Source organism: Salmo trutta, chromosome 9 (genome assembly GCF_901001165.1).
Source record: "Salmo trutta chromosome 9, fSalTru1.1, whole genome shotgun sequence".
NCBI lineage: Eukaryota > Metazoa > Chordata > Actinopteri > Salmoniformes > Salmonidae > Salmo > Salmo trutta.
In genome coordinates this window covers 2,007,050-2,028,529 of record NC_042965.1, presented here as the reverse complement: position 1 = coordinate 2,028,529, position 21,480 = coordinate 2,007,050, and the positions used below count along the sequence as shown (strand labels likewise).

The 21,480-nt window shown below is 45.1% G+C and overlaps 1 protein-coding gene across 2 annotated transcripts in view; it reads right to left on the bottom strand.

Annotated features, from left to right (window-relative positions):
- LOC115199725 (serine-rich coiled-coil domain-containing protein 1) overlaps positions 1-21,480 on the bottom strand; it is a 114,902-nt gene that overhangs the window by 49,457 nt on the left and 43,965 nt on the right. The window contains exons 10-11 of one of the 2 annotated variants that reach the window (XM_029762101.1): positions 15,048-15,093; positions 13,408-13,513 (exon numbers count right to left, since the gene is read on the bottom strand). The exons of the other annotated variant lie outside the window; for it this stretch is intronic. Coding sequence (XP_029617961.1) covers positions 13,408-13,513; positions 15,048-15,093 — 152 coding nt within the window. The remainder of the gene's footprint in view (positions 1-13,407; positions 13,514-15,047; positions 15,094-21,480) is intronic. 2 annotated transcript variants of the gene reach the window in all.

The following is a 21,480-nucleotide window of genomic DNA, read 5'->3' as shown; positions in this document are numbered from 1 at the left end:
CGCGTCAAATTCGTCATTGGAACCCCTTGATATGATTGGTCATATAAAAACCTTGGGACCCAAATGCATAATGAGTGCTCTAACTCCCTCTTGTGGTGGTCTGGAGCAATGAAGCCATGATGCTGGGTACCTGTAAGTCCCGTGGCGTAAGCTCGCAACTTTTAAAAGGAGGAACCACTGTAGATAGAGTGGAGTAGACAAAGTATCAAGGGAATTTAGACAACTCTGTAAAAATGGTAATCTGGCGCAGCAGTATACGGCGCTAGAGGCGTCACTACAGACCCGGGTTTGATCCCGGGCTGTACTACAACCGGCCGTGATCGGGAGTCCCATAAGGTCGTTTGAGTCCCATAGTGGACTAGGGCAGGGTTTGGCCGGGGGGGCTTTACTTGGCTCATCGTGCTCTAGCGACTCCTTGTGGCAGGCTGGGCGCCTGCAGGCTGACCTCAGTTGTCAGTTGTTGAACAGTGTTTCTTCCGACACATTGGTGAGGCTGGCTTCCGGGTTAAGCAGGCGGGTGTTAAGAAGCGAGGTTTGATGGGTCATGTTTCGGAGCATGACTTGACCTTCTCCTCCCGAGCCCATTGGAGAGTTGCAGCGATGAGACAAGATCGAAATTGGCGAGAAAAAGGGGGTAAAATACAACTTAAAAAAACTAAACTAAAAAAACAATGTAATCTGGCTGGTGTGAGAGAGAGACTATGAATCATTTCGCTCCTTCTCTTCCCCACTGGCATCCAGCGGGATGACAGTAATTATATTAACCTGCTTCCCCAGTCAATTAATATTTACACTGAACCATTTGAAGTGAGTCGTCAGGGGCAGATGGAAGAAGTTCAGTGCCATGAGCCAAGAGGCATAACATCCTACTTTACTGATAAGAACAGTAACAGGCCAGTTCCGGAAAAACACGCCAACACACCAGGGCTGTGGCAGGGGGAGTGTGAGACATGGGTGAAGCACTATGGCTATACAAACCTCTCAACATCTACAGTCCACAGCCCATCCAAGACACATTGCCCTGCCTGTTGTGTTATACAGTGAGGGGAAAAAGTATTTGATCCCCTGCTGATTTTGTACGTTTGCCCACTGACAAAGAAATGATCAGTCTATAATTTTAATGGTAGGTTTATTTGAACAGTGAGAGACAGAATAACAACAACAAAAAATCCAGAAAAACGCATGTCAAAAATGTTATAAATTGATTTGCATTTTAATGAGGGAAATAAGTATTTGACCCCCTCAGTCAGAAAGATTTCTGGCTCCCAGGTGTCTTTTATACAGGTAACGAGCTGAGATTAGGAGCACTAAGAGTGTATAAAAGTATAAAAGACACCTGTCCACAGAAGCAATCAATCAATCAGATTCCAAACTCTCCACCATGGCCAAGACCAAAAGAGCTCTGCAAGGATGTCAGGGACAAGATTGTAGACCTACACAAGGCTGGAATGGGCTACAAGACCATCGCCAAGCAGCTTGATGAGAAGGTGACAACAGTTGGTACGACTATTCGCAAATGGAAGAAACACAAAAGAACTGTCAATCTCCCTCGGCCTGGGGCTCCATGCAAGATCTCACCTCGTGGAGTTGCAATGATCATGAGAACGGTGAGGAATCAGCCCAGAACTACACGGGAGGATCTTGTCAATGATCTCAAGGCAGCTGGGACCATAGTCACCAAGAAATCAATTGGTAACACACTACGCCGTGAAGGACTGAAATCCTGCAGCGCCCGCAAGGTCCCCCTGCTCAAGAAAGCACATATACATGCCCGTCTGAAGTTTGCCAATGAACATCTGAATGATTCAGAGGGCAACTGGGTGAAAGTGATGTGGTCAGATGAGTCCAAAATGGAGCTCTTTGGCATCAACCCTGTTTGGAGGAGGAATGCTGCCTATGACCCCAAGAACACCATCCCCACTGTCAAACATGGAGGTGGAAACATTATGCTTTGAATGTGTTTTTCTGCTAAGGGGACAGGACAACTTCACCGCATCAAAGGGACGATGGACGGGGCCATGTACCGTCAAATCTTGGGTGAGAACCTCCTTCCCTCAGCCAGGGCATTGAAAATGGGTCGTGGATGGGTATTCCAGCATGACAATGACCCAAAACACACGGCCAAGGCAACAAAGGAGTGGCTCAAGAAGAAGCACATTAAGGTCCTGGAGTGGCCTAGCCAGTCTCCAGACCTTAATCCCATAGAAAATCTGTGGAGGGAGCTGAATGTTCGAGTTGCCAAACGTCAGCCTCAAAACCATAATGACTTGGAGAAGATCTGCAAAGAGTGGTGGGACAAAATCCCTCCTGAGATGTGTGCAAACCTGGTGGCCAACAACAAGACATGTCTGACCTCTGATTGACCTCTGATTGTCATATCCTCACATGGTCTCTCCTATCATTGCTATGCAGACGACACACAATTAATCTTCTCCTTTCCCCCTTCTGATAACCAGGCGGCGAATCGCATCTCTGAATGTCTGGCAGACATATCAGTGTGGATGACGGATCACCACCTCAAGCTGAACCTCGGCAAGACGGAGCTGCTCTTCCTCCCTGGGAAGGACTGCCCGTTCCATGATCTCGCCATCACGGTTGACAACTCCCTTGTGTCCTCCTCCCAGAGTGCGAAGAACCTTGGCGTGATCCTGGACAACACCCTGTCGTTCTCCACTAACATCAAGGCGGTGACCCGATCCTGTAGGTTCATGCTCTACAACATTCGCAGAGTACGACCCTGCCTCACACAGGAAGCGACGCAGGTCCTAATCCAGGCACTTGTCATCTCCCGTCTGGATTACTGCAACTCGCTGTTGGCTGGGCTCCCTGCCTGTGCCATTAAACCCCTACAACTCATCCAGAACGCCGCAGCCCGTCTGGTGTTCAACCTTCCCAAGTTCTCTCACGTCACCCCGCTCCTCCGCTTTCTCCACTGGCTTCCAGTTGAAGCTCGCATCCGCTACAAGACCATGGTGCTTGCCTACGGAGCTGTGAGGGGAACGGCACCTCCATACCTTCAGGCTCTGATCAGGCCCTACACCCAAACAAGGGCACTGCGTTCATCCACCTCTGGCCTGCTGGCCCCCCTACCTCTGAGGAAGCACGGTTCCCGCTCAGCCCAGTCCAAACTGTTCGCTGCTCTGGCACCCCAATGGTGGAACAAGCTCCTTCACGACGCCAGGACAGCGGAGTCAATCACCACCTTCCGGAGACACCTGAAACCCCACCTCTTTAAGGAATACCTGGGATAGGATAAAGATATCCTTCTAACCCCCCCCCTAAAAGATTTAGATGCACTATTGTAAAGTGGTTGTTCCACTGGATATCATAAGGTGAATGCACCAATTTGTAAGTTGCTCTGGATAAGAGCGTCTGCTAAATGACTTAAATGTAAATGTAAATGATTGCCAACAAGGGTTTTGCCACCAAGTACAAAGTCATGTTTTGCAAAGGGGTCAAGTACTTACTTCCCTCATTAAAATGCAAATCAATTTATAACATTTTTTACATGCGTTTTTCTGGATATTTTTGTTGTTATTCTGTCTCTCACTGTTCAAATAAACCTACCATTAAAATTATAGACTGATCATTTCTTTGTCAGTGGGCAAACGTACAAAATCAGCAGGGGATCAAATACTTTTTCCCCCTCACTGTATATAGCACCTATAGTGTAGCTGATTGATAAAGTACATGTAAGAAAAATGACTAATTAGCTCAGTTGTGGGAGTATTCTTGAAAGTTAACAATTTTCTCCCAGCAACAAGGTGATAAGACTCCAGGTTCGTCTTTAAAAGGGTTAGCGTGGGTTGTCCTCAGTCCACTCTTTTACTAAAAGCCTGCCTGGTTCCAGCATCTAACTGGCCTTCCTGTGTATGGTTTATGTGGGCTGCTTGCCTGTTTTGTCCTCCTTCTCCGCCTGTAGCGAGTGTCATTGTTGACATAATTATTTATTAAGTTGTTCATTATGCCTAGCTGTTGCTGTCTGTCGGGCCATCTGTCCCCAGCGAGGTGCTGCCTCCTCGTTCTGTTCCCCCTGGCCGCAGGGGAGAAGGGGACTGCTAGAGTACGATTCACCTTCTGCTGATGGCCACCCACCCCAAACTGCGCACCATGCACTGAGTACAGGGGCAGCGGCCCAGCGGGCACTGGGCCTTCTGTCAGCACTTTAGACCACTGTGGTTACCTTGACAAACTTATCACGGACACCAAGTTCAGCATGCTCACTGGTGCAAAGTCATAACCAATAGATAGAGAGCCGCAAAAATGATACTTATTGGGTTGCAAAGGCCTACGATCTGCCTGAGAGGGAGTGACTGACCAAATATGTCCATGTCATCTGGACATAACATTAGGGTTGTTTGTTCAGTTTGTCATTAGATCCCCACTAGCTGTTACTTTAGCAGTGAAAACAAACTTATGCCCTTGCTTTTCTTGCAGTTACACTCAAACTTTTCTTTTCTTACTAGCACCAACTTTACTGATCGCTACTTTGAGTAAAAATGTACTTACTATGACTGTATTACGTGGTTCTCTCACCAAGCTACCTTAAAGGGATAGTGTGAGACTATGGCAATTAAGCAGTTTTCTACTTACCCAGAGTCAGATGAATTCACTGATAAAAAAATTGACATAACCAAGGAGTGTGGAGTTTTGCATCAGATGACCTGGCCTCCACAATCACCCGACCTCAAAACCCAATTGAGATGGTTTGGGATGAGTTGGACTGCAGAGGGAAGGAAAAGCAGCCAACAAGTGCTCAGCATATGTGGGAACTCCTTCAAGACTGTTGGAAAAGCATTCCAGGTGAAGCTGGCTGAGAGAATGCCAAAACGTGCAAAGCGGTCATCAAGGTGAGACGACCATGTATCACAGTAAGCACATTTTTACTTTTCCCCAAACAATACCCCATTATGACAATCCAAAAACAGGTTTAGACATTTTTGCGAAAAATATATATAAAAAAAATATTAAATTTACAAAAGTATTCAGATACTTTACTTTTTTTTGAAGCTACTTTGTTTGGCAGCGATTACAGCCTTGAGTCTTCTTGGGTATGACACTACAAGCTTGGCAAACCTGTAGTTTCTCCCATTCTTCCCTGCAGATCCTCTCAAGCTCTGTCAGGTTGGATGGGCAGCATCGCTACACAGTTATTTTCAGGTCTCTCCAGAGATGTTTGATCAAGGTCAAGTCTGTGCTCTGGCTGGGCCACTAAAGGACATTCAAAGACTTGTCCCGAAGCACCTCCTGTGTTGTCTTGTCTGTGTGCTTAGGGTCGTTGTCCTGTTGGAAGCTGAACCTTTGCCCCAGTCTGAGATCCGGAGCACTCTGGAGCAGGTTTTCATCAAGGATCTGTCTGTACTTTGCTTCGTTCATCTTTCCCTCGATGCCGACTAGTCGCCCAGTTCCTGCCGCTGAAATAAAAAAAACAGCATGATGCTGCCATCACCACCATGCTTCACCGTAGGGATGGTGCAAGGTTTCCACCAGATGTGACGCTTGGCATTCAGAGCAAAGAGTTCAATCTTGGTTTCAACAGAATAGATAATCATTGTTTCTCATGGTCTGCGAGTCTTCAGGTGCTTTTTGGCAAACTCCAAGCGGGCTGTCATGTGCCTTTTACCGAGGAGTGGCTTCCGTCTGGCCACTCTACCATAAAGGCCTGATTGGTGGAGTGCTGCAGAGATGTTTGTCCTTCAGGGAGGTTTTCCCATATCCACAATTCTGCCGACCTCATGGCTTGGTTTTCGCTCTGACATGCACTGTCAACTGTGGGACCTTATATAGACAGGTGTGTGCCTTTCCAAATCAGGTTCAATCAATTAAATGTATCACAAGTGGACTCCAATCAAGTTGTAGAAACATCCAGGATGATCAATGGAAACAGGATGCACCTGAGCTCAATTTCAAGTCTCATAGTAAAGGGTGTGAATACTTATGTCAGAAAACTTGTTTTTGCTTTGTCATTATGTGGAATTATGTGTAGATTGATGAGGAAAACAAATTTATTTTAGAATAAGGCTGTAACGTGGAAAAAGTAAAGGGGTCTGAATACTTTCTTAATGCACAGTATTTGGATCAGGATATGGATTACTCAAGGAGCTTAAATAAATTAACTTTAGATTGTTTCTGATGTTATTGGAAAATCCTTCATTGTGTGTCTTGTGAGACTGTTTCTGCATTCCGCTCAGCTGTTGAATGAGGACATGCTTTTGGATTGGGATTGTGTTTTTCTCTATCTATTCAATAAATAAGCTGAACAAATAGTCTCTCCCTCACTCTTCCCTCCATCTACCTATAATTTACCTCTCAAAGTATGCTTTGCATCGCCTTAAGAAAGTATTCACACCCTTTGACTTTTTCCAAATTTTGTTCTATTACAAAGTGGGATTGAAATGTATTTGATTGTCATGTTTTGTCAATGATCTACACAAAATACTCTAATGTCAAAAGTGGAAGAAAATTAATGGGAAATAAAACATATGGAACAAGTCAAACTGTCACGTCCTGACCAGTAAAGGGGTTATTTGTTATTATACACTGCTCAAAACAATAAAGGGAACACTAAAATAACACATCCTAGATCTGAATGAATGAAATAATCTTATTAAATACTTTTTTCTTTACATAGTTGAATGTGCTGACAACAAAATCACACAAGAATAATCAATGGAAGTCCAATTTATCAACCCATGGAGGTCTGGATTTGGAGTCACGCTCAAAATTAAAGTGGAAAACCACTACAACGTCTGGGCATGCTCCTGATGAGGTGGCGGATGGTCTCCTGAGGGATCTCCTCCCAGACCTGGACTAAAGCATCCGCCAACTCCTGGACAGTCTGTGGTGCAACGTGGCGTTGGTGGATGGAGCGAGACATGATGTCCCAGATGTGCTCAATTGGATTCAGGTCTGGGGAACGGGCGGGCCAGTCCATAGCATCAATGCCTTCCTCTTGCAGGAACTGCTGACACACTCCAGCCACATGAGGTCTAGCATTGTCTTACATTAGGAGGAACCCAGGGCCAACCACACCAGCATATGGTCTCACAAGGAGTCTGAGGATCTCATCTCGGTACCTAATGGCAGTCAGGCTACCTCTGGCGAGCACATGGAGGGCTGTGCGGCCCCCCAAAGAAATGCCACCCCACACCATGACTGACCCACCGCCAAACCGGTCATGCTGGAGAATGTTGCAGGCAGCAGAACGTTCTCCACGGCGTCTCCAGACTGTCACATGTGCTCAGTGTGAATCTGCTTTCATCTGTGAAGAGCACAGGGCGCCAGTGGAGAATTTGCCAATCTTGGTATTCTCTGGCAAATGCCAAACGTCCTGCACGGTGTTGGGCTGTAAGCACAACCCCCACCTGTGGACATCGGGCCCTCATACTACCCTCATGGAGTCTGTTTCTGACCGTTTGAGCAAACACATGCACATTTGTGGCCTGCTGGAGGTCATTTTGCAGGGCTCTGGCAGTGCTCCTCCTTGCACAAAGGCGGAGGTAGCGGTCCTGCTGCTGGGTTGTTGCCCTCCTACGGCCTCCTCCACGTCTCCTGATGTACTGGCCTGTCTCCTGGTAGCACCTCCATGCTCTGGACACTACGCTGACAGACACAGCAAACCTTCTTGCCACAGCTCGCATTCATGTGCCATCCTGGATGAGCTGCACTACCTGAGCCACTTGTGTGGGTTGTAGACTCCGTTTCATGCTACCACTAGAGTGAAAGCACCGCCAGCACTCAAAAGTGACCAAAACATCAGCCAGGAAGCATAGGAACTGAGAAGTGGTCTGTGGTTACCACCTGCAGAACCACTCCTTTATTGGGGGTGTCTTGCTAATTGCCTATAATTTCCACCTGTTGTCTATTCCATTTGCACAACAGCATGTGAAATTTATTGTCAATCAGTGTTGCTTCCTAAGTGGACTGTTTGATTTCACAGAAGTGTGATTGACTTGGAGTTACATTGTGTTGTTTAAGTGTTCCCTTTATTTTTTTGAGCAGTATAGTTTGGTCAGGACGTGGCAGGGGGTATTTGTTTTATATGGTTTTGAGTATGTGTTTATGTAGAGGGGTGTTTGGTTGATGTATTCCGGGGTTTTGGTCATTGTATCTTTCTAAGTCTGTTCTAGGGTGTTTAATTCTATGTTTAGGTATTTGGGCCTTCAATTGGAGGCAGCTGTGTATTGTTGCCTCTGATTGAAGGTCCTATAATTTGGAGTATGTTTGTTTTGGGGATTGTGGGAGGTTGTTCTTAGCACTGCTGGATTTAGCCTGCAAGACTGTTAGTTCGTTCGTTTCTTGTTTATTTAAGTGTTCACTAATAAAGTTAAGATGAGCACTCGACCCGCTGCGCCTTGGTCCATTTACTACGACGAACGTGACACAAACGTTTGGACACACCTACTCATTTAAGGATTTTTCTTTATTTTTACGATTTTCTACATTGTAAAATAATAGTGAAGACATCAAAACTATGAAATAACACATATGGAATCATGTAGTAACCAAAAAAAGTGTTAAAATCAAAATATATTTTAGATTCTTCAAAGTAGCCACCTTTGCCTTGATGACCGCTTTGCACACTCTTGGCATTCTCTCAGCAAGCTTCACCTGGAATGCTTTTCCAACAGTCTTGAAGGAGTTCCTACATATGCTGAACACTTGTTGGCTGCTTTACCCTCACTCTGAATGATGGTCCCACTAAGCACAAACCAGATGGGATGGCGTATCGCTGCAGAATGTTTTGGTAGCCATGCTGGTTAACTGTGCCTTGAATTCTAAATAAATCACTGACAGTGAAGCACCCCCACACCTCCTCCTCCATGCTTCACAGCGGGAACCAGATCATCCGTTCGCCTACTCTGCATCTCACAAAGACACAGCGGGTGGAACCAAAAATGTTGATGTCAGATGTCCACCGGTCTAATGTCCATTTGTCGTGTTTCTTGGCCCAATCAAGTCTCTTCCTCGTTGGTGTCCTAGTAGTGGTTTCTTTGCAGCAATTCAACCATGAAGGTCTGATTCACAGTCTCCTCTGAACAGCTGATGTTGAGATGTCTGTTACTTGAAGCATTTATTTGGGCTGCAATGTCTGAGGCTGGTAACTCTAAATGAACTTATCCTCTGCAGCAGAGGTAACTCCCGGGTCTTCCTTTCCTGTGGCGGTCCTCATGAAAGCCAGTTTCATCATAGCGCTTGACGGTTTTTGTGACTGCACTCAAAGTTCTTGACATTTTCCGGATTAACTGACCTTCATGTCTTAAAGTAATGATGGACTGTCATTTCTCTTTGCTTATTTGAGCTGTTCTTGCCATAATATGGACTTGGTCTTTTACCAAATAAGGCTCTCTCTGTATACCAACCCTACCTTGTCACAACACAACTGATTAGCTCAAACGCATTAACAAGGAAAGAAATTGCACAAACTAACTTAACAAGGCACACCTCTTCATTTAAATTCATTCCAGGTGACTACCTCATGAAGCTGGTTGAGAGAATGCCAAGAATGTGCAAAGCTGTCATCAAGGCAAAAAGGTGGATACTTTGAAGAATCTCAACTATATAATGTATTTTAATTTGATGTATAATGTATTTTAATTTGATGTATAATGTATTTTAATTTGTATTTTAACACTTTTTGGTTACTACATTATTCCATGTGTTATTTAACAGTTGTGATGTCTTCACTATTATTCTACAATGTAGAAAATAGTAAAAAGAAAGAAAAACCCAGAAATGAGTAGGTGTGTCAACTTTTGACTGGTACTGTATATGTTGAGTAGATAAGTATTCAACCCTGAGTCAATACATGCTAGAATCACCTTTGGCCACGATTACAGCAGTGATTCTTTCTGGGTAAGTCTCTAAGTGCTTTGCACATCTGGATTGTACAATATTAGGCTATTATTCTTGAAAAAATTATTCAAGCTCTGGCAAGTTGATCATTGCTAGACAGACATTTTCAAGACTTGACAGATTTTCATGCTGATTTAAGTAAAAAAAACTGCAACTCCAGTGTATTTGGCCTTGATTTTTAGGTTATTGTATCGCTGAAAGGTGAATGTCTCCCAGTGTCTGTTGGAATGCAGAATGAAGTTTTCCTCTTGAATTGCCTGTGTTTAGCTCTATTCCGTACATTTTTGTTTAAAAAAAACTCTCTAGTCCTTGATGATGACAAGCATACTCATAACATGATGTAGCCACCACCACGCTTTAAAATATGAAGAGTGGTACTCAGTGATGTGTTGTGTTTGCCCCAAATATAACGCTTTGTATTCAGGACAAAAAGTGAATTTCTGGCCTCCCGAGTGGCGCAACGGTCTGTCACTGCATTGCACTGCTAGAGGCGTCACTACAGACAAGGGTTCGATCCAGGGCTGTATCACAACCGGCCGTGATCGGGAGTCCCATAGGGCGGCGCACAATTGGCCCAGCGTTGTCCGGGTTAGCGGAGGGTTTGGTCGGGGGAGCTTTACTTGGCTCATCGCGCTCTAGCGGGCCGGGCGGCTGTAGGCTGACCTCGGTCATCAGTTGAACACTGTTTCCTTCGACACATTGGTGCAGCTGGCTTGCGGGTTAAGCGGGCGGATGTTATTAAGGGGGAACATTTTTGGGGGGCGGTATTACTTTAGTGCCTTATTGCAAACAGGATGCATGTTTTGGAATGTTTTTTATTCTGTACATGCTTCCTTTTTTTCACTCTTTCATTTAGGTTAGTATTGTGGAGTAACTACAATGTTGGGTGCCTGTATCTTTGTAGTGTCTGTAGGACGCTACAGGATGTGGCTACCAGAAGCAGAGCAGAGATGCTAGGAGAGCCTAGGCCGTCCTCCTTTGGGATGACATCTCATTATGCTAAATGGGGAACACACGAGTCATTCAGGTTGTCCCACGCCAGCCTGGCCAGGAGCCAGCGCACTTATCTCAATCTAATCCTGCACAATGATGCAGCACAGAGCACCTCTTAATTATGGGCAGAGGCACTCTTCTCTCATAACACAGACAAAAGCGCATGCACACGTGCCCACACAAATGTGCGCACGCACAAACGCTAATGCATGACACACACAACAACCAGAAACAAACAAACAAACAGATACATAAAAAAAACATGCATCTTATTCATCACAAGCGTACAGCATACAGATACAGGAGCCTTTGAGCGGAAAATCTGTCAGACAGTGCGAGAGCTGCTGCTACAGCATCTCAAACAGCAAAATGCATAGGCAACGGAAGGCAGGTTTCATCAACACGTCACACACCAATTTGCAATGAGCTGGAGGCAGTATGCATTTTGAAAACATACAGTTTACTTAATTGTTTGAAACCTGAATGTTTTACTACATATTATGGAGGCATGTCTTTACCTCTTCAAAGTAGCCTAGTAAAAATCAGACCCATATCCGGAGGGTATTAGCCAAAGGCACAATCCTAGTCATATAAGCAGCCCATGCTACTTGTTGCCTATTAGATCTCCCCCTCTTTCTACATTTCTAGGATATTTTCCTCTGTCACATGGGCTTTAGACAACTGTTTTTTCCCCACTAATTGCATTATGGAACAAACATTTTGCACGTAGCCTACTGCCTTGTGTGCATTTCTGCACTTATAAGAAATAATAGTTTATCCACATTTTAAGATAATTATTCTGATCTGTTGCATCAGACTCATTGCTTTTTAATGTTTTTTTTTATGTAGCCTAGGCCTACTGGTTGTATAAATTTGGGATCTATCGTCCCACAACTGCTGTTTAAAAAAATGAATTACCGTAATCTAAATGTTATTTGTCATTCTGAGCACCGTGGATGGACACCTTAAAACCTGTCTGGGCTAGGGGGCAGTATTTTCACGGCCGGATGAAAAACGTACCCAATTTGAACAGGTTACTACTCTGGCCCAGAAACTAGAATATGCATATTAGTAGATTTGGATAGAAAACACTCTGACGTTTCTAAAACTGTTTGAATGGTGTCTGTAAGTATAACAGAACTCATATGGCAGGCAAAAACCTGAGGAAAAATACAAGCAGGAAATGAAAATCTTGTGCCTGTACTTTTTTCAAGTCATTGCCAATGGAACACACAGTGACTAAGGATTCATTTTGCACTTCCTAAGGCTTCCACTAGATGTCAACAGTCTTTAGAAAGTTGTTTGAAGCGTCTACGATGAACAGAGACCGAATGAGAAGGCTGGGAAGTTGGTGACCCAGGGAAGGACATCACTTCATTGGTGCGCGTTCATGAGGGAGGAACCTCTGTTCCAAAACATTTTTCAAGACACAGGAACCGTCCGGTTCAAATATTACTGAATCTTCACGTTCTAAAGGCCCTAAAGATTGATGCTATACAACGTTTGACATGTTTGAACGAACGTAAATAGATTTTTTACTTTTCGTCGTCACATTTTCCGCGCGCTTCCTACATTCGGAGTAGCTGAACTGAACGCGCGAACAACAAGGAGTTATTTGGACATAAATTATTAACTTTATCGAACAAAACATTTGTTGTGGACCTGGGATTCCTGGAAGTGCCTTCTGATGAAGATTATTAAAGGTAAGTAAATATTTCTAATGCTATTTATGCATTTAGATGACTCCAAAATGGCAGCTATCTGTATTGCGTAGTGTATTTTTCTGAGCACAGTACTGAGATTATTGCAAAGTGTGCTTTCCCAGTAAAGTTATTTTGAAATCTGTCAATGCGGTTGCATTCAGGAGATGTTAATCTATAATTCTTTAAATAATAGTTTATAATTTTATCAACGTTTATGACGAGTATTTTTGTAAATTGTAGTGATGATTCACAGGCAGTTTTGGGAGAAATACATTTTCTGAACGTCACGCGCCGATGTAAAATGCTGTTTTTAGATATAAATATGAACTTGATAGAACAAAAAATGCATGTTAGTCTAACATAATGTCCTAGGAGTGTCATCTGATGAAGATTGTCAAAGGTTAGTGCATAATTTTAGCTGGTTTTCTGCTTTTGGTGACGCCTGTCCTTGCATTGAAAATGGCTGTGTGTAATTGTTTGTCTATGTACTGTCCTAACATAATCTAACTTTATGCTTTTGCCATAAAGCCTTTTTGAAATCGGACAACGTGGTTGGATTAAGGAGATGTTTATCTTTCAAATGGTGTAAAATAATTGATTGTTTGAGAAATTGAAATTATTAGATTTTTGCTATCTTGTCAAGCAATCCCGTTACCGGGATGAGAACGGGAAGGGGGTCCCCTAGAGGTTAATCAGTTTACTCACCCAATGCATATGGGTCCGGTAAATTTCTCAAATTGTTCAGCGCCACACTTTCCTGCGCCACATTTTCCTAACAAAATCCTGGTGTACACATACTACAACCTAGAGACATCAATACAAAAAGCAATGTTTTCAGATACAACAATTCACCAACCTCAGAAGTGGTTGTATTCCAAAAGTCAGGGGTATTTCAGAGGTTGTTTGTATCCCCGTACTTGCCTGTGTATGGTTGCAAGTCTGAACCAGGCAGAAAGATGTACCTTCGAGGGAAACCAATGAGGATCAAGGAATTATATCCACACACACGGTCCTAGTAATCACCCCAGACAGGTACCCCAACCATTTACATTTTAGTCATTTAGCAGACGCTCTTATCCAGAGCGACTTACAGTAATGAATGCATACATTTCATGCATTTTTTTGTACTGGCCCCCCGTGGGAATCGAACCCACAACCCTGGCTTTGCACACACCATGCTCTACCAACTGAGCCACAATGAAAAGCATCCAGATTCAGATTACGCACCCGGAGGCCACCTGGTCTGTGAACCTCAAAGAGCATGTGATTGCGTCTCAGATGGTATATGTGCCCATAGTGTTCTAATGCCCTGGACCAGAGCTATAATCTGTCATAAGCTCTGTTCCAGGGCATAGCTATTAGCTAGCTAGCTCTGGTCCGCACTAGCTCTGGTCCGCACAAGCTCTGGTCCGCAATAATTAGCTCTGATCCAGGGCGTAGCTAGAAGTTAGTGCGGACCAGAGCTAGCTAGCTACACCCTGGAGCAAAGTTAGTGCGGACCAGAGCTAGTTAGCTGCTAGCTACACCCTGGAGCAGAGTTAGTGCGGACCAGAGCTAGATAGCTACTAGCTACACACCCTGGACCAGAGCTAGTGTGGACCAGAGCTAGATAGCTGCTAGCTACACCCTGGACCAGAGCTAGATAGCTACTAGCTACACCCTGGACCAGAGTTAGAGCGGACCAGAGCTAGATAGCTACTAGCTACACCCTGGACCAGAGCTAGATAGCTACTAGCTACACCCTGGACCAGAGGTAGTGTGGACCAGAGCTAGATAGCTGCTAGCTATGCCATGGACCAGAGCTAGTGACAGATTATAGGCTCTGGTCCAGGGTGTTGGAGCACTGCATGTGCACATACCAACAGGAGCTTTCATCCATCCCTGCCTGCTACTGCCCTATGGGTAGACTCTACAAGGCAGCCCACTCTGTTCACTCCTCTCACAACTCCACCTGGTATACGCACGCACGCGCTGTTAGTGGATGCAAGGAGACTGTTTAGTAACAAACCCCGATCACAGAACTCAAAGCGAAACAATAGCAGAACCTGGGTAAACCAATCATGGAAGACAAGGGCCACAATATGAACCATAGGGAAAGGGAGCGATTCATAATACCGTTCGTAATGCAACCGGTGCACTAGCAGAGATGTATGTGGCTGGGTTAGAGCATTATGCACCTAGATCAGACTGCAGAGGTCAGCTACTGCATAAGGCAATGACCTCTGTGGCTCAGCTGACAGGACAAGGAGGGGGGGGGGGGGGGGAGGCTGACAGATCAGGGTCAAGGGTGAAAAGCAGGGTTCCGGAGGTGCAGTGACTGGGGGTCTAGTAGTGCCCTAACTGGCAGAGACGCCAGGGCCTAGCTGGCATGCCATGCTTCAGGTGCAGGGGACATTCTCTACAGTACGGTATAGTATAATGCAGGGAGCATTCTCCAGTAGTCCACAAAGCAGGAAACACAACAACACACACAAGTCCAGATCAAACACCACTCACTTAGCGGCCTGCGTGACAACATGACCGTGCTCCCGCAAGCTCTGCCCTGCAAACAAAACACACCAATATCTTGGGATCAATGTCAGCAAACCTGGAATAGGGGGGAACCAGGGGTGGATAACATGGCAGCTTAACAGCCGCATAGTGCATTAGATACCAATGTTAAAAAATATTTTATAAACAGTGCATCCTTCTGGTAGATATTATTGATGTAGGGCCAGGAGTTAGTCCTGTTGATGTAGGGCCAGGAGTTAGTCCTGCTGATGTAGGACCAGGAGTCAGTCCTGAGCACAATGGCCTCCTGGTCGGTTGACAAGGACAGGAAGAAAGTTCTGGCTTCCTTCACATAACCTTCATCTGATCCAGTATGTATGAGTACCAAAGTCCTGACTGCAGGCCTGTACGTCTCCCTCTAGGTTCCACCTGCCATACTTAGCGCCCTTCTGTGTTTACAAGGTCCTGGCTGCGTCTGGACGTTGGAGGAGGGGGCTGCTGCAGCACCACAGCAAGCAGATAGAGGGACGCCTCTGCCAGTAAAAGTTGATGGTCACAGTAAAATCACCGTAAAAACACAATTTCCCTTTTCAGGGCCCTAATAACCCTGCCTCCGTCCAGACCGCACATGAACATGCAGATCGAGCAGACGCCACAGGAGCCCGCCCCACACATTACATCAGGCTTAATGGTGTGTATGATCCTCGTCCCCTCCCCACTCAGTGTCAGGAGCCCTAAAGGAATTACGGTTAAGCGCCGTGGTTTGGACACAGGCGAGAACTCACTTAAATCACCTTGGAAGAAGTAGGACAGACCCAGAACCATAAAGCTGAGCTGGGATATACAGATGGAGGGACAGCAGAAAGAGGAGGAGGGAGAACGGGGGAGGAAAAAAAGAAAAAAAAAGAAGGGAAATTACAAAAAGAGGGGAAAGGAAAGGGAGGTCTAAAGAGATATACAGATGGGGGACAGCTGAAGGAGGAGGAAGTAGGAAGACATTTAAAAAGAGGGGAGTGTAAGTAGGGCAGAAAGATGACTTTCTGCTGTGCTTTACCATTAGTCAGGAGAGGTAGAGGTTGATCTAGAATTGGGGACGAGACAGAGACCTAAATTAGCTGGTTGTAGATCTGGACAGAGGAGGAACAATCTTGGCTGAAAATGAGAGTTGAGTATGCAGTTTTCACTCTTGAATTTCATACCTTAAATCTCAAAACTTTGCGTCCCTCAAGCAAACTTCAAGGCCTAACAATACCGACCATATTGATAAATTCTACTAAAAGTCCTCTCACTGTCAACTGCGTTTATTTTCAGCAAACTTAACGGGTAAGTATTTGTATGAACATAAGATTCAACAACAGACATAAACTGAACAAGTTCCACAGACATGTGGCTAACAGAAATGGAATGTGTCCCTGAACAAAGGGGCGTCAAAATCAAAAGTAACAGTCAGTATTTGGTTTAGTCACCAGCTGCATTAAGCATCAGCAGTGCATCTCCTCCTCATGAACTACAAAAGATTTGCCAGTTCTTGTTGTGAGATGTTACCCCACTCTTCCACCAAGGCACCTGCAAGTTCCCAGATATTTCTGGGGGGAATGGTCCTACCCCTCACCCTCCGATCCAACAGGTCCCAGACATGCTCAATGGGATTGAGATCCGGGCTCCTCGCTGGCCATGGCAGAACACTGACATTCCTGTCTTGCAGGAAATCACACAGAAAACGAGCAGTATTGCTGGTGGCATTGTCATGCTGGAGGGTCATGTCAGGATGAGCCTGCAGGATGGGTACCACATGAGGGAGGAGGATGTCTTCCCTGTAACGCACAGCGTTGAGATTGCCTGCAATGACAACAAGCTCAGTCCGATGATGCTGTGACACACCGCCCCAGACCATGATAGACCCTCCACCTCCAAATCGATCCCGCTCCAGAGTACAGGCCTCGGCGTAACGCTCATTCCTTCGACAATAAACGCAAATCCGACAATCAACCCTGGTGAGACAAAACTGCGACTCGTCAGTGAATAGCACATTTTGCCAGTCCTGTCTGGTCCAGCAACGGTGGGTTTGTGCCCATAGGCGACATTGTTGCCGGTGATGTTTGGTGAGGACCTGCCTTACAACAGGCCTACAAGCCCTCAGTCCAGCCTCTCTCAGCCTATTGCGGACACTGAGCACTGATGAAGGGATTGTGCGTTCCTGGTGTAACTCAGGCAGTTGTTGTTGCCATCCTGTACCTGTCTCGCAGGTGTGATGTTCGGATGTACCGATCCTGTGCAGGTGTTGTTACACGTGGTCTGCCACTGCGAGGACGATCAGCTGTCTGTCCTGTCTCCCTGTAGCGCTGTCAGGCGTCTCACAGTACGGACATTGTAATTTATTGCCCTGGCCACATCTGCAGTCCTCATGCATGGATTTTTACGAATTATCTTTGAAAGACAGGGTCCTGAAAAAGGGACGTTTCTTTTTTTGCTGAGTTTAGATTCATATACAGTTGATAAAAATGTGTCCCATTCAAGCATTTGGCCAACATTGTATATAAGAATTTGTTCTTAACTGACTTGCCTTGTTAAATAAACGCTAAATACATTTTAAACAGGCAAACTGTGCCTTAAAAACACTTCTAAATCTCTTCCTTTACAATTCCCATAGACATCTCCCCACTTTTCCTCGGTTTCGATCTCAACTCTCAGTACATATCCATCTTCATGTGGAAAGAGCCAGGCCATTATATACTGAACAAAAATATAAACGCAACAGCTAAAGTGTTGGTCCCATGTTTTATGAGCTGAAATAAAAGATCCCAGAAATGTTCCATACGCACAAAAAGCTTATTTCTCTCAAATTTTGTGTACAAATTTGTTGACATGTTGGTGAGCATTTATCCTTTTCCTAGATAATCCATCCACCTGACAGGTGTGGCATATCAAGAAGCTGATTAAACAGCATGATCATTACACAGGTGCACTTTGTGCTGGGGACAATAAAAGGCCACTAATATGTGCAGTTTTGTCGCACAACACAATACCACAGATGTCTCAAGTTGGGGGAGCATGCAATTGGCATGCTGACTGCAGGAATATCAACCAGAGCTGCTGCCAGAGAATGAAATGTTCAGTTATCTACCATAAGCCGCCTCCAACGTTGTTTTAGAGAATTTGGCAGAATGTTGAACTGGCATCACAACCACAGACCACGTGTAACCACACAAGCCCAGGACCTCCACATCCGGCTTCTTCACCTGCGGGATAGACAGACCAGCCACCGGACAGCTGAGGAAAGAGACCTTTTGTAGGGAAAACTCATTCTGATTGGCTTGGTCTAGCGCCACAGTGGGTCGGCCTGTCGCGCAAGTGGGTGGGCCTATGCCCTCCCAGGCCCACCCATGGCTGTGCACCTGCACCTGTCATGTGAAATCCATAGATTAGGGCATAATTTATTTATTTCAATTGACTGATTTCCTTATATGAACTGTAACATAGTAAAATCATTAAAAGTATTGAGTTTATATTTTCGTTCGGTGTAGTTGTCAACACAGTGGCTGTCAATAGCACATCATTATTCCTGACCCTCATTCACAGCTCCCTCTGAAGCTCATGTCCTCAACCCTGGCTCCTTGTTCAAAGACACAATATGATTGTACCGAGAATAAAACGGCAACAGATATAAACAACAACACAATCAAAACCGAGAAACTGAATGGGGGGGGGGGGGGTTGTGGGAAGTGCTTTGCAGTGGAAGCTTCTTCTTATACCCCTGGTGCGCTCCCATCTTTCCTGCTGGGATCAGCGATTAGGAAAGCGTAGAACGCTCCACAGGCGCCTCTCGGAATGCTGACAGTGTTGGGAATGGAGTTCAAGGCCGAGGAGAGATGTGAGAGCCCAGCAGGGTGAAGTTTGATGCCCGAGTTGAAATGGTCGCCATGTACCTTTGCACAGGTATTTACAGAGCAGTGGAGAGCAGGAGGATTGCATTGCCAGGGCTTGGTGGCCTGCACCCAGCACAGAATCCCCACTGGCATCTGGCTGGCACATGGATGCCAGTCTGCTAAATGTTCATGGAGCCTCTTTAATAAGTGCTGTCATTCCACTAAAAACGGATTTATGACTGCAAGAGGAATCTTCAGGAAGAAAGGCAATACATTTAACATCTTATCTCCCCTATAGAGGGGGACAAAATGTTCGCTTAAGTGTTTTTCCATTTAAATGACTGTCTACAACAGCTTACAGGCAACACTATAAATTCCCGGGCTTTTAGCGGTACCCTTCATCCTTTTAAGTAGCGACAACAGTGACCACAAGGAGACTGGAGAGAGGGGCACAGAGAAAAGAAGGAGAGAGGGAAGAGTGCTGCACATCAAGTACTTTTGATTCCCTATAAAATGTCCCTCTTAAGAATGCTTACTTCTCCAAGCCAATTTAATGCGCAATCTCAATCGATTCAAGCTCCTGAAAAACCTTTCAAATACCCTGTACTTCGAGCTCTTAAGTCTCTGCAGGACATCAAACAGCCTCTCCTTCTGGCAACACATTCGCTCCCTTTTTCTTTCTCCCTCTCTTTCAGTGCTGGAAATCCTTAAATACTATCTGAAGACGCGAGAGGCTTCACACGGCGTCTATTCATTCTGTTGAGTCATTCGACTGCCTTGCTCATGCATTTGAAGAGCGTATTTTCAAACTCAATTCTTCCTCTCTTCATTGGTTCACCTATGTAGGAACATGCACTTCCGGCTGCATGATGCATGGGTACTTGGCCCAACAACCTTCCCGGGACTTTGAGAAGTCTTTGCTCCAGAGCCTTGGTTCCTTTGGAGCGGGTGGACAGGACTGATGACCAAAACAGAGTGGACACAGGGCAGTCTCTGGTGGACGGAGAGAGTACAGTGCTTGCTCTGCCTCTCCCTGTAAGCGAATTAGCTCCAATGGAGAGAGGGAGAAAGTGCTCCAAAAAAATAAGACATCCTCCTGAAGTCACACCAGCCTTCGAAATAGCTGACCCACTTGTAGACACACTTTCGATAACTGCCTGTCCTCGATGTTGTAACCTATAAAGGTTTGCAGTATATACGCACGGGAGCCTGAAGATGGCAACTCATCTACTGCTGCTACTACTGTTGCTGTTGCTGTGTAAAGTAACCTGTAAAACCTTGGGAGCGGTAAAAAAAACGTGGTCATGTGGAACGCTACAGTACATGAGACAGCTGATGTATCGAGACGATACACGCGTATCTTCATGACACACCACTTCAACTCCATTACCCCAAGCAAGAAGAGGGAAAACTTCAGAAAAGCAGTCCTTAAGACTTGCGCAATAACATAATATATGCAAGCTTTCTTCATCGGCACAATCTCCAATTCGCCCGTGTTCCTTTCAGCGATGACACTCAAGGCCAAGTATAATGGGGTGCTGACACATTTGTGTTGCATTAGGCCCCGAACCAGTGGAGGCAATTACAGGGGGCCATTTGAATGTACATTATGGAAGCACATTAGTAAGAACAGCAAACAAAGACTAGAGAAATTTAATGAGAAAAATATATACACGAGCCTATCTTTGTATGGGCAGAGGAATGCATCGCCCACTAAAACCCATGTCGGAGTGATAGAAAATTAATGATTGCGATGATGAACCCCACTCTCAGTGCTTTTTCCACTGCTTAGCTGTAGGGAAACATTGTGTGATGCCAGCCATATAAATGAGCGATAACAGAACCCCTCCACCAAGACCAGCCCATTACAGGCTTAACTAAGTGATTAAGTGACCATTTCGGTCCATGTGTGCTTCCCACACTGTACAGACAAACCTTTTTTTGTACGAGTAACTCCGAAATTTTACCTAATCGTTGGGCACATGAAATGAAAGAACACAGGAGCGCACATAGCCACGGACATTTAGTCAGTCCCATCGTGTCGTTTCCATATGTGTTCTTAAAATCTAGTTATGCTGTCATTTCTTTTGCTGTCTCTAAAAAAAAATGACAAAAAGTAAGCCATAGTTAATATCGTGAGGAAAATGTGAACACAACATGTGCTATCTATGTCTGTTGATGTGCACTGTGTGTGTAAAGGAATATGTAGCTTAGTTAAAAACCATATCCATTGTCATTGTGTGCATGCGCAGTGGGGAATGTTTCCAGAGACGACAAGAAAGACGCAAACTCACTATGCTTTTTTTGTTGCCATTATAGAGATGCCTCATTTTAGGCAGTCATCTGTTAAGTACCGTGTTCCCAAACTGTCCCAACTCCCTCGGCCAGGCAAGCTGAACAGAACACTGGGCCGGACCCATAGCTCTCACAGAATAGACAGCACTTTACAATAGCAGTGAGATACCACTGAGGCTGCTGAATGTCTAAGACATCTCCAAAAGGAAAGACCTATGGGAGGCCATATTCCATTTGAAAAAAGACAGATGCTAAACGGCAGGGGTGCCTCAACAGTT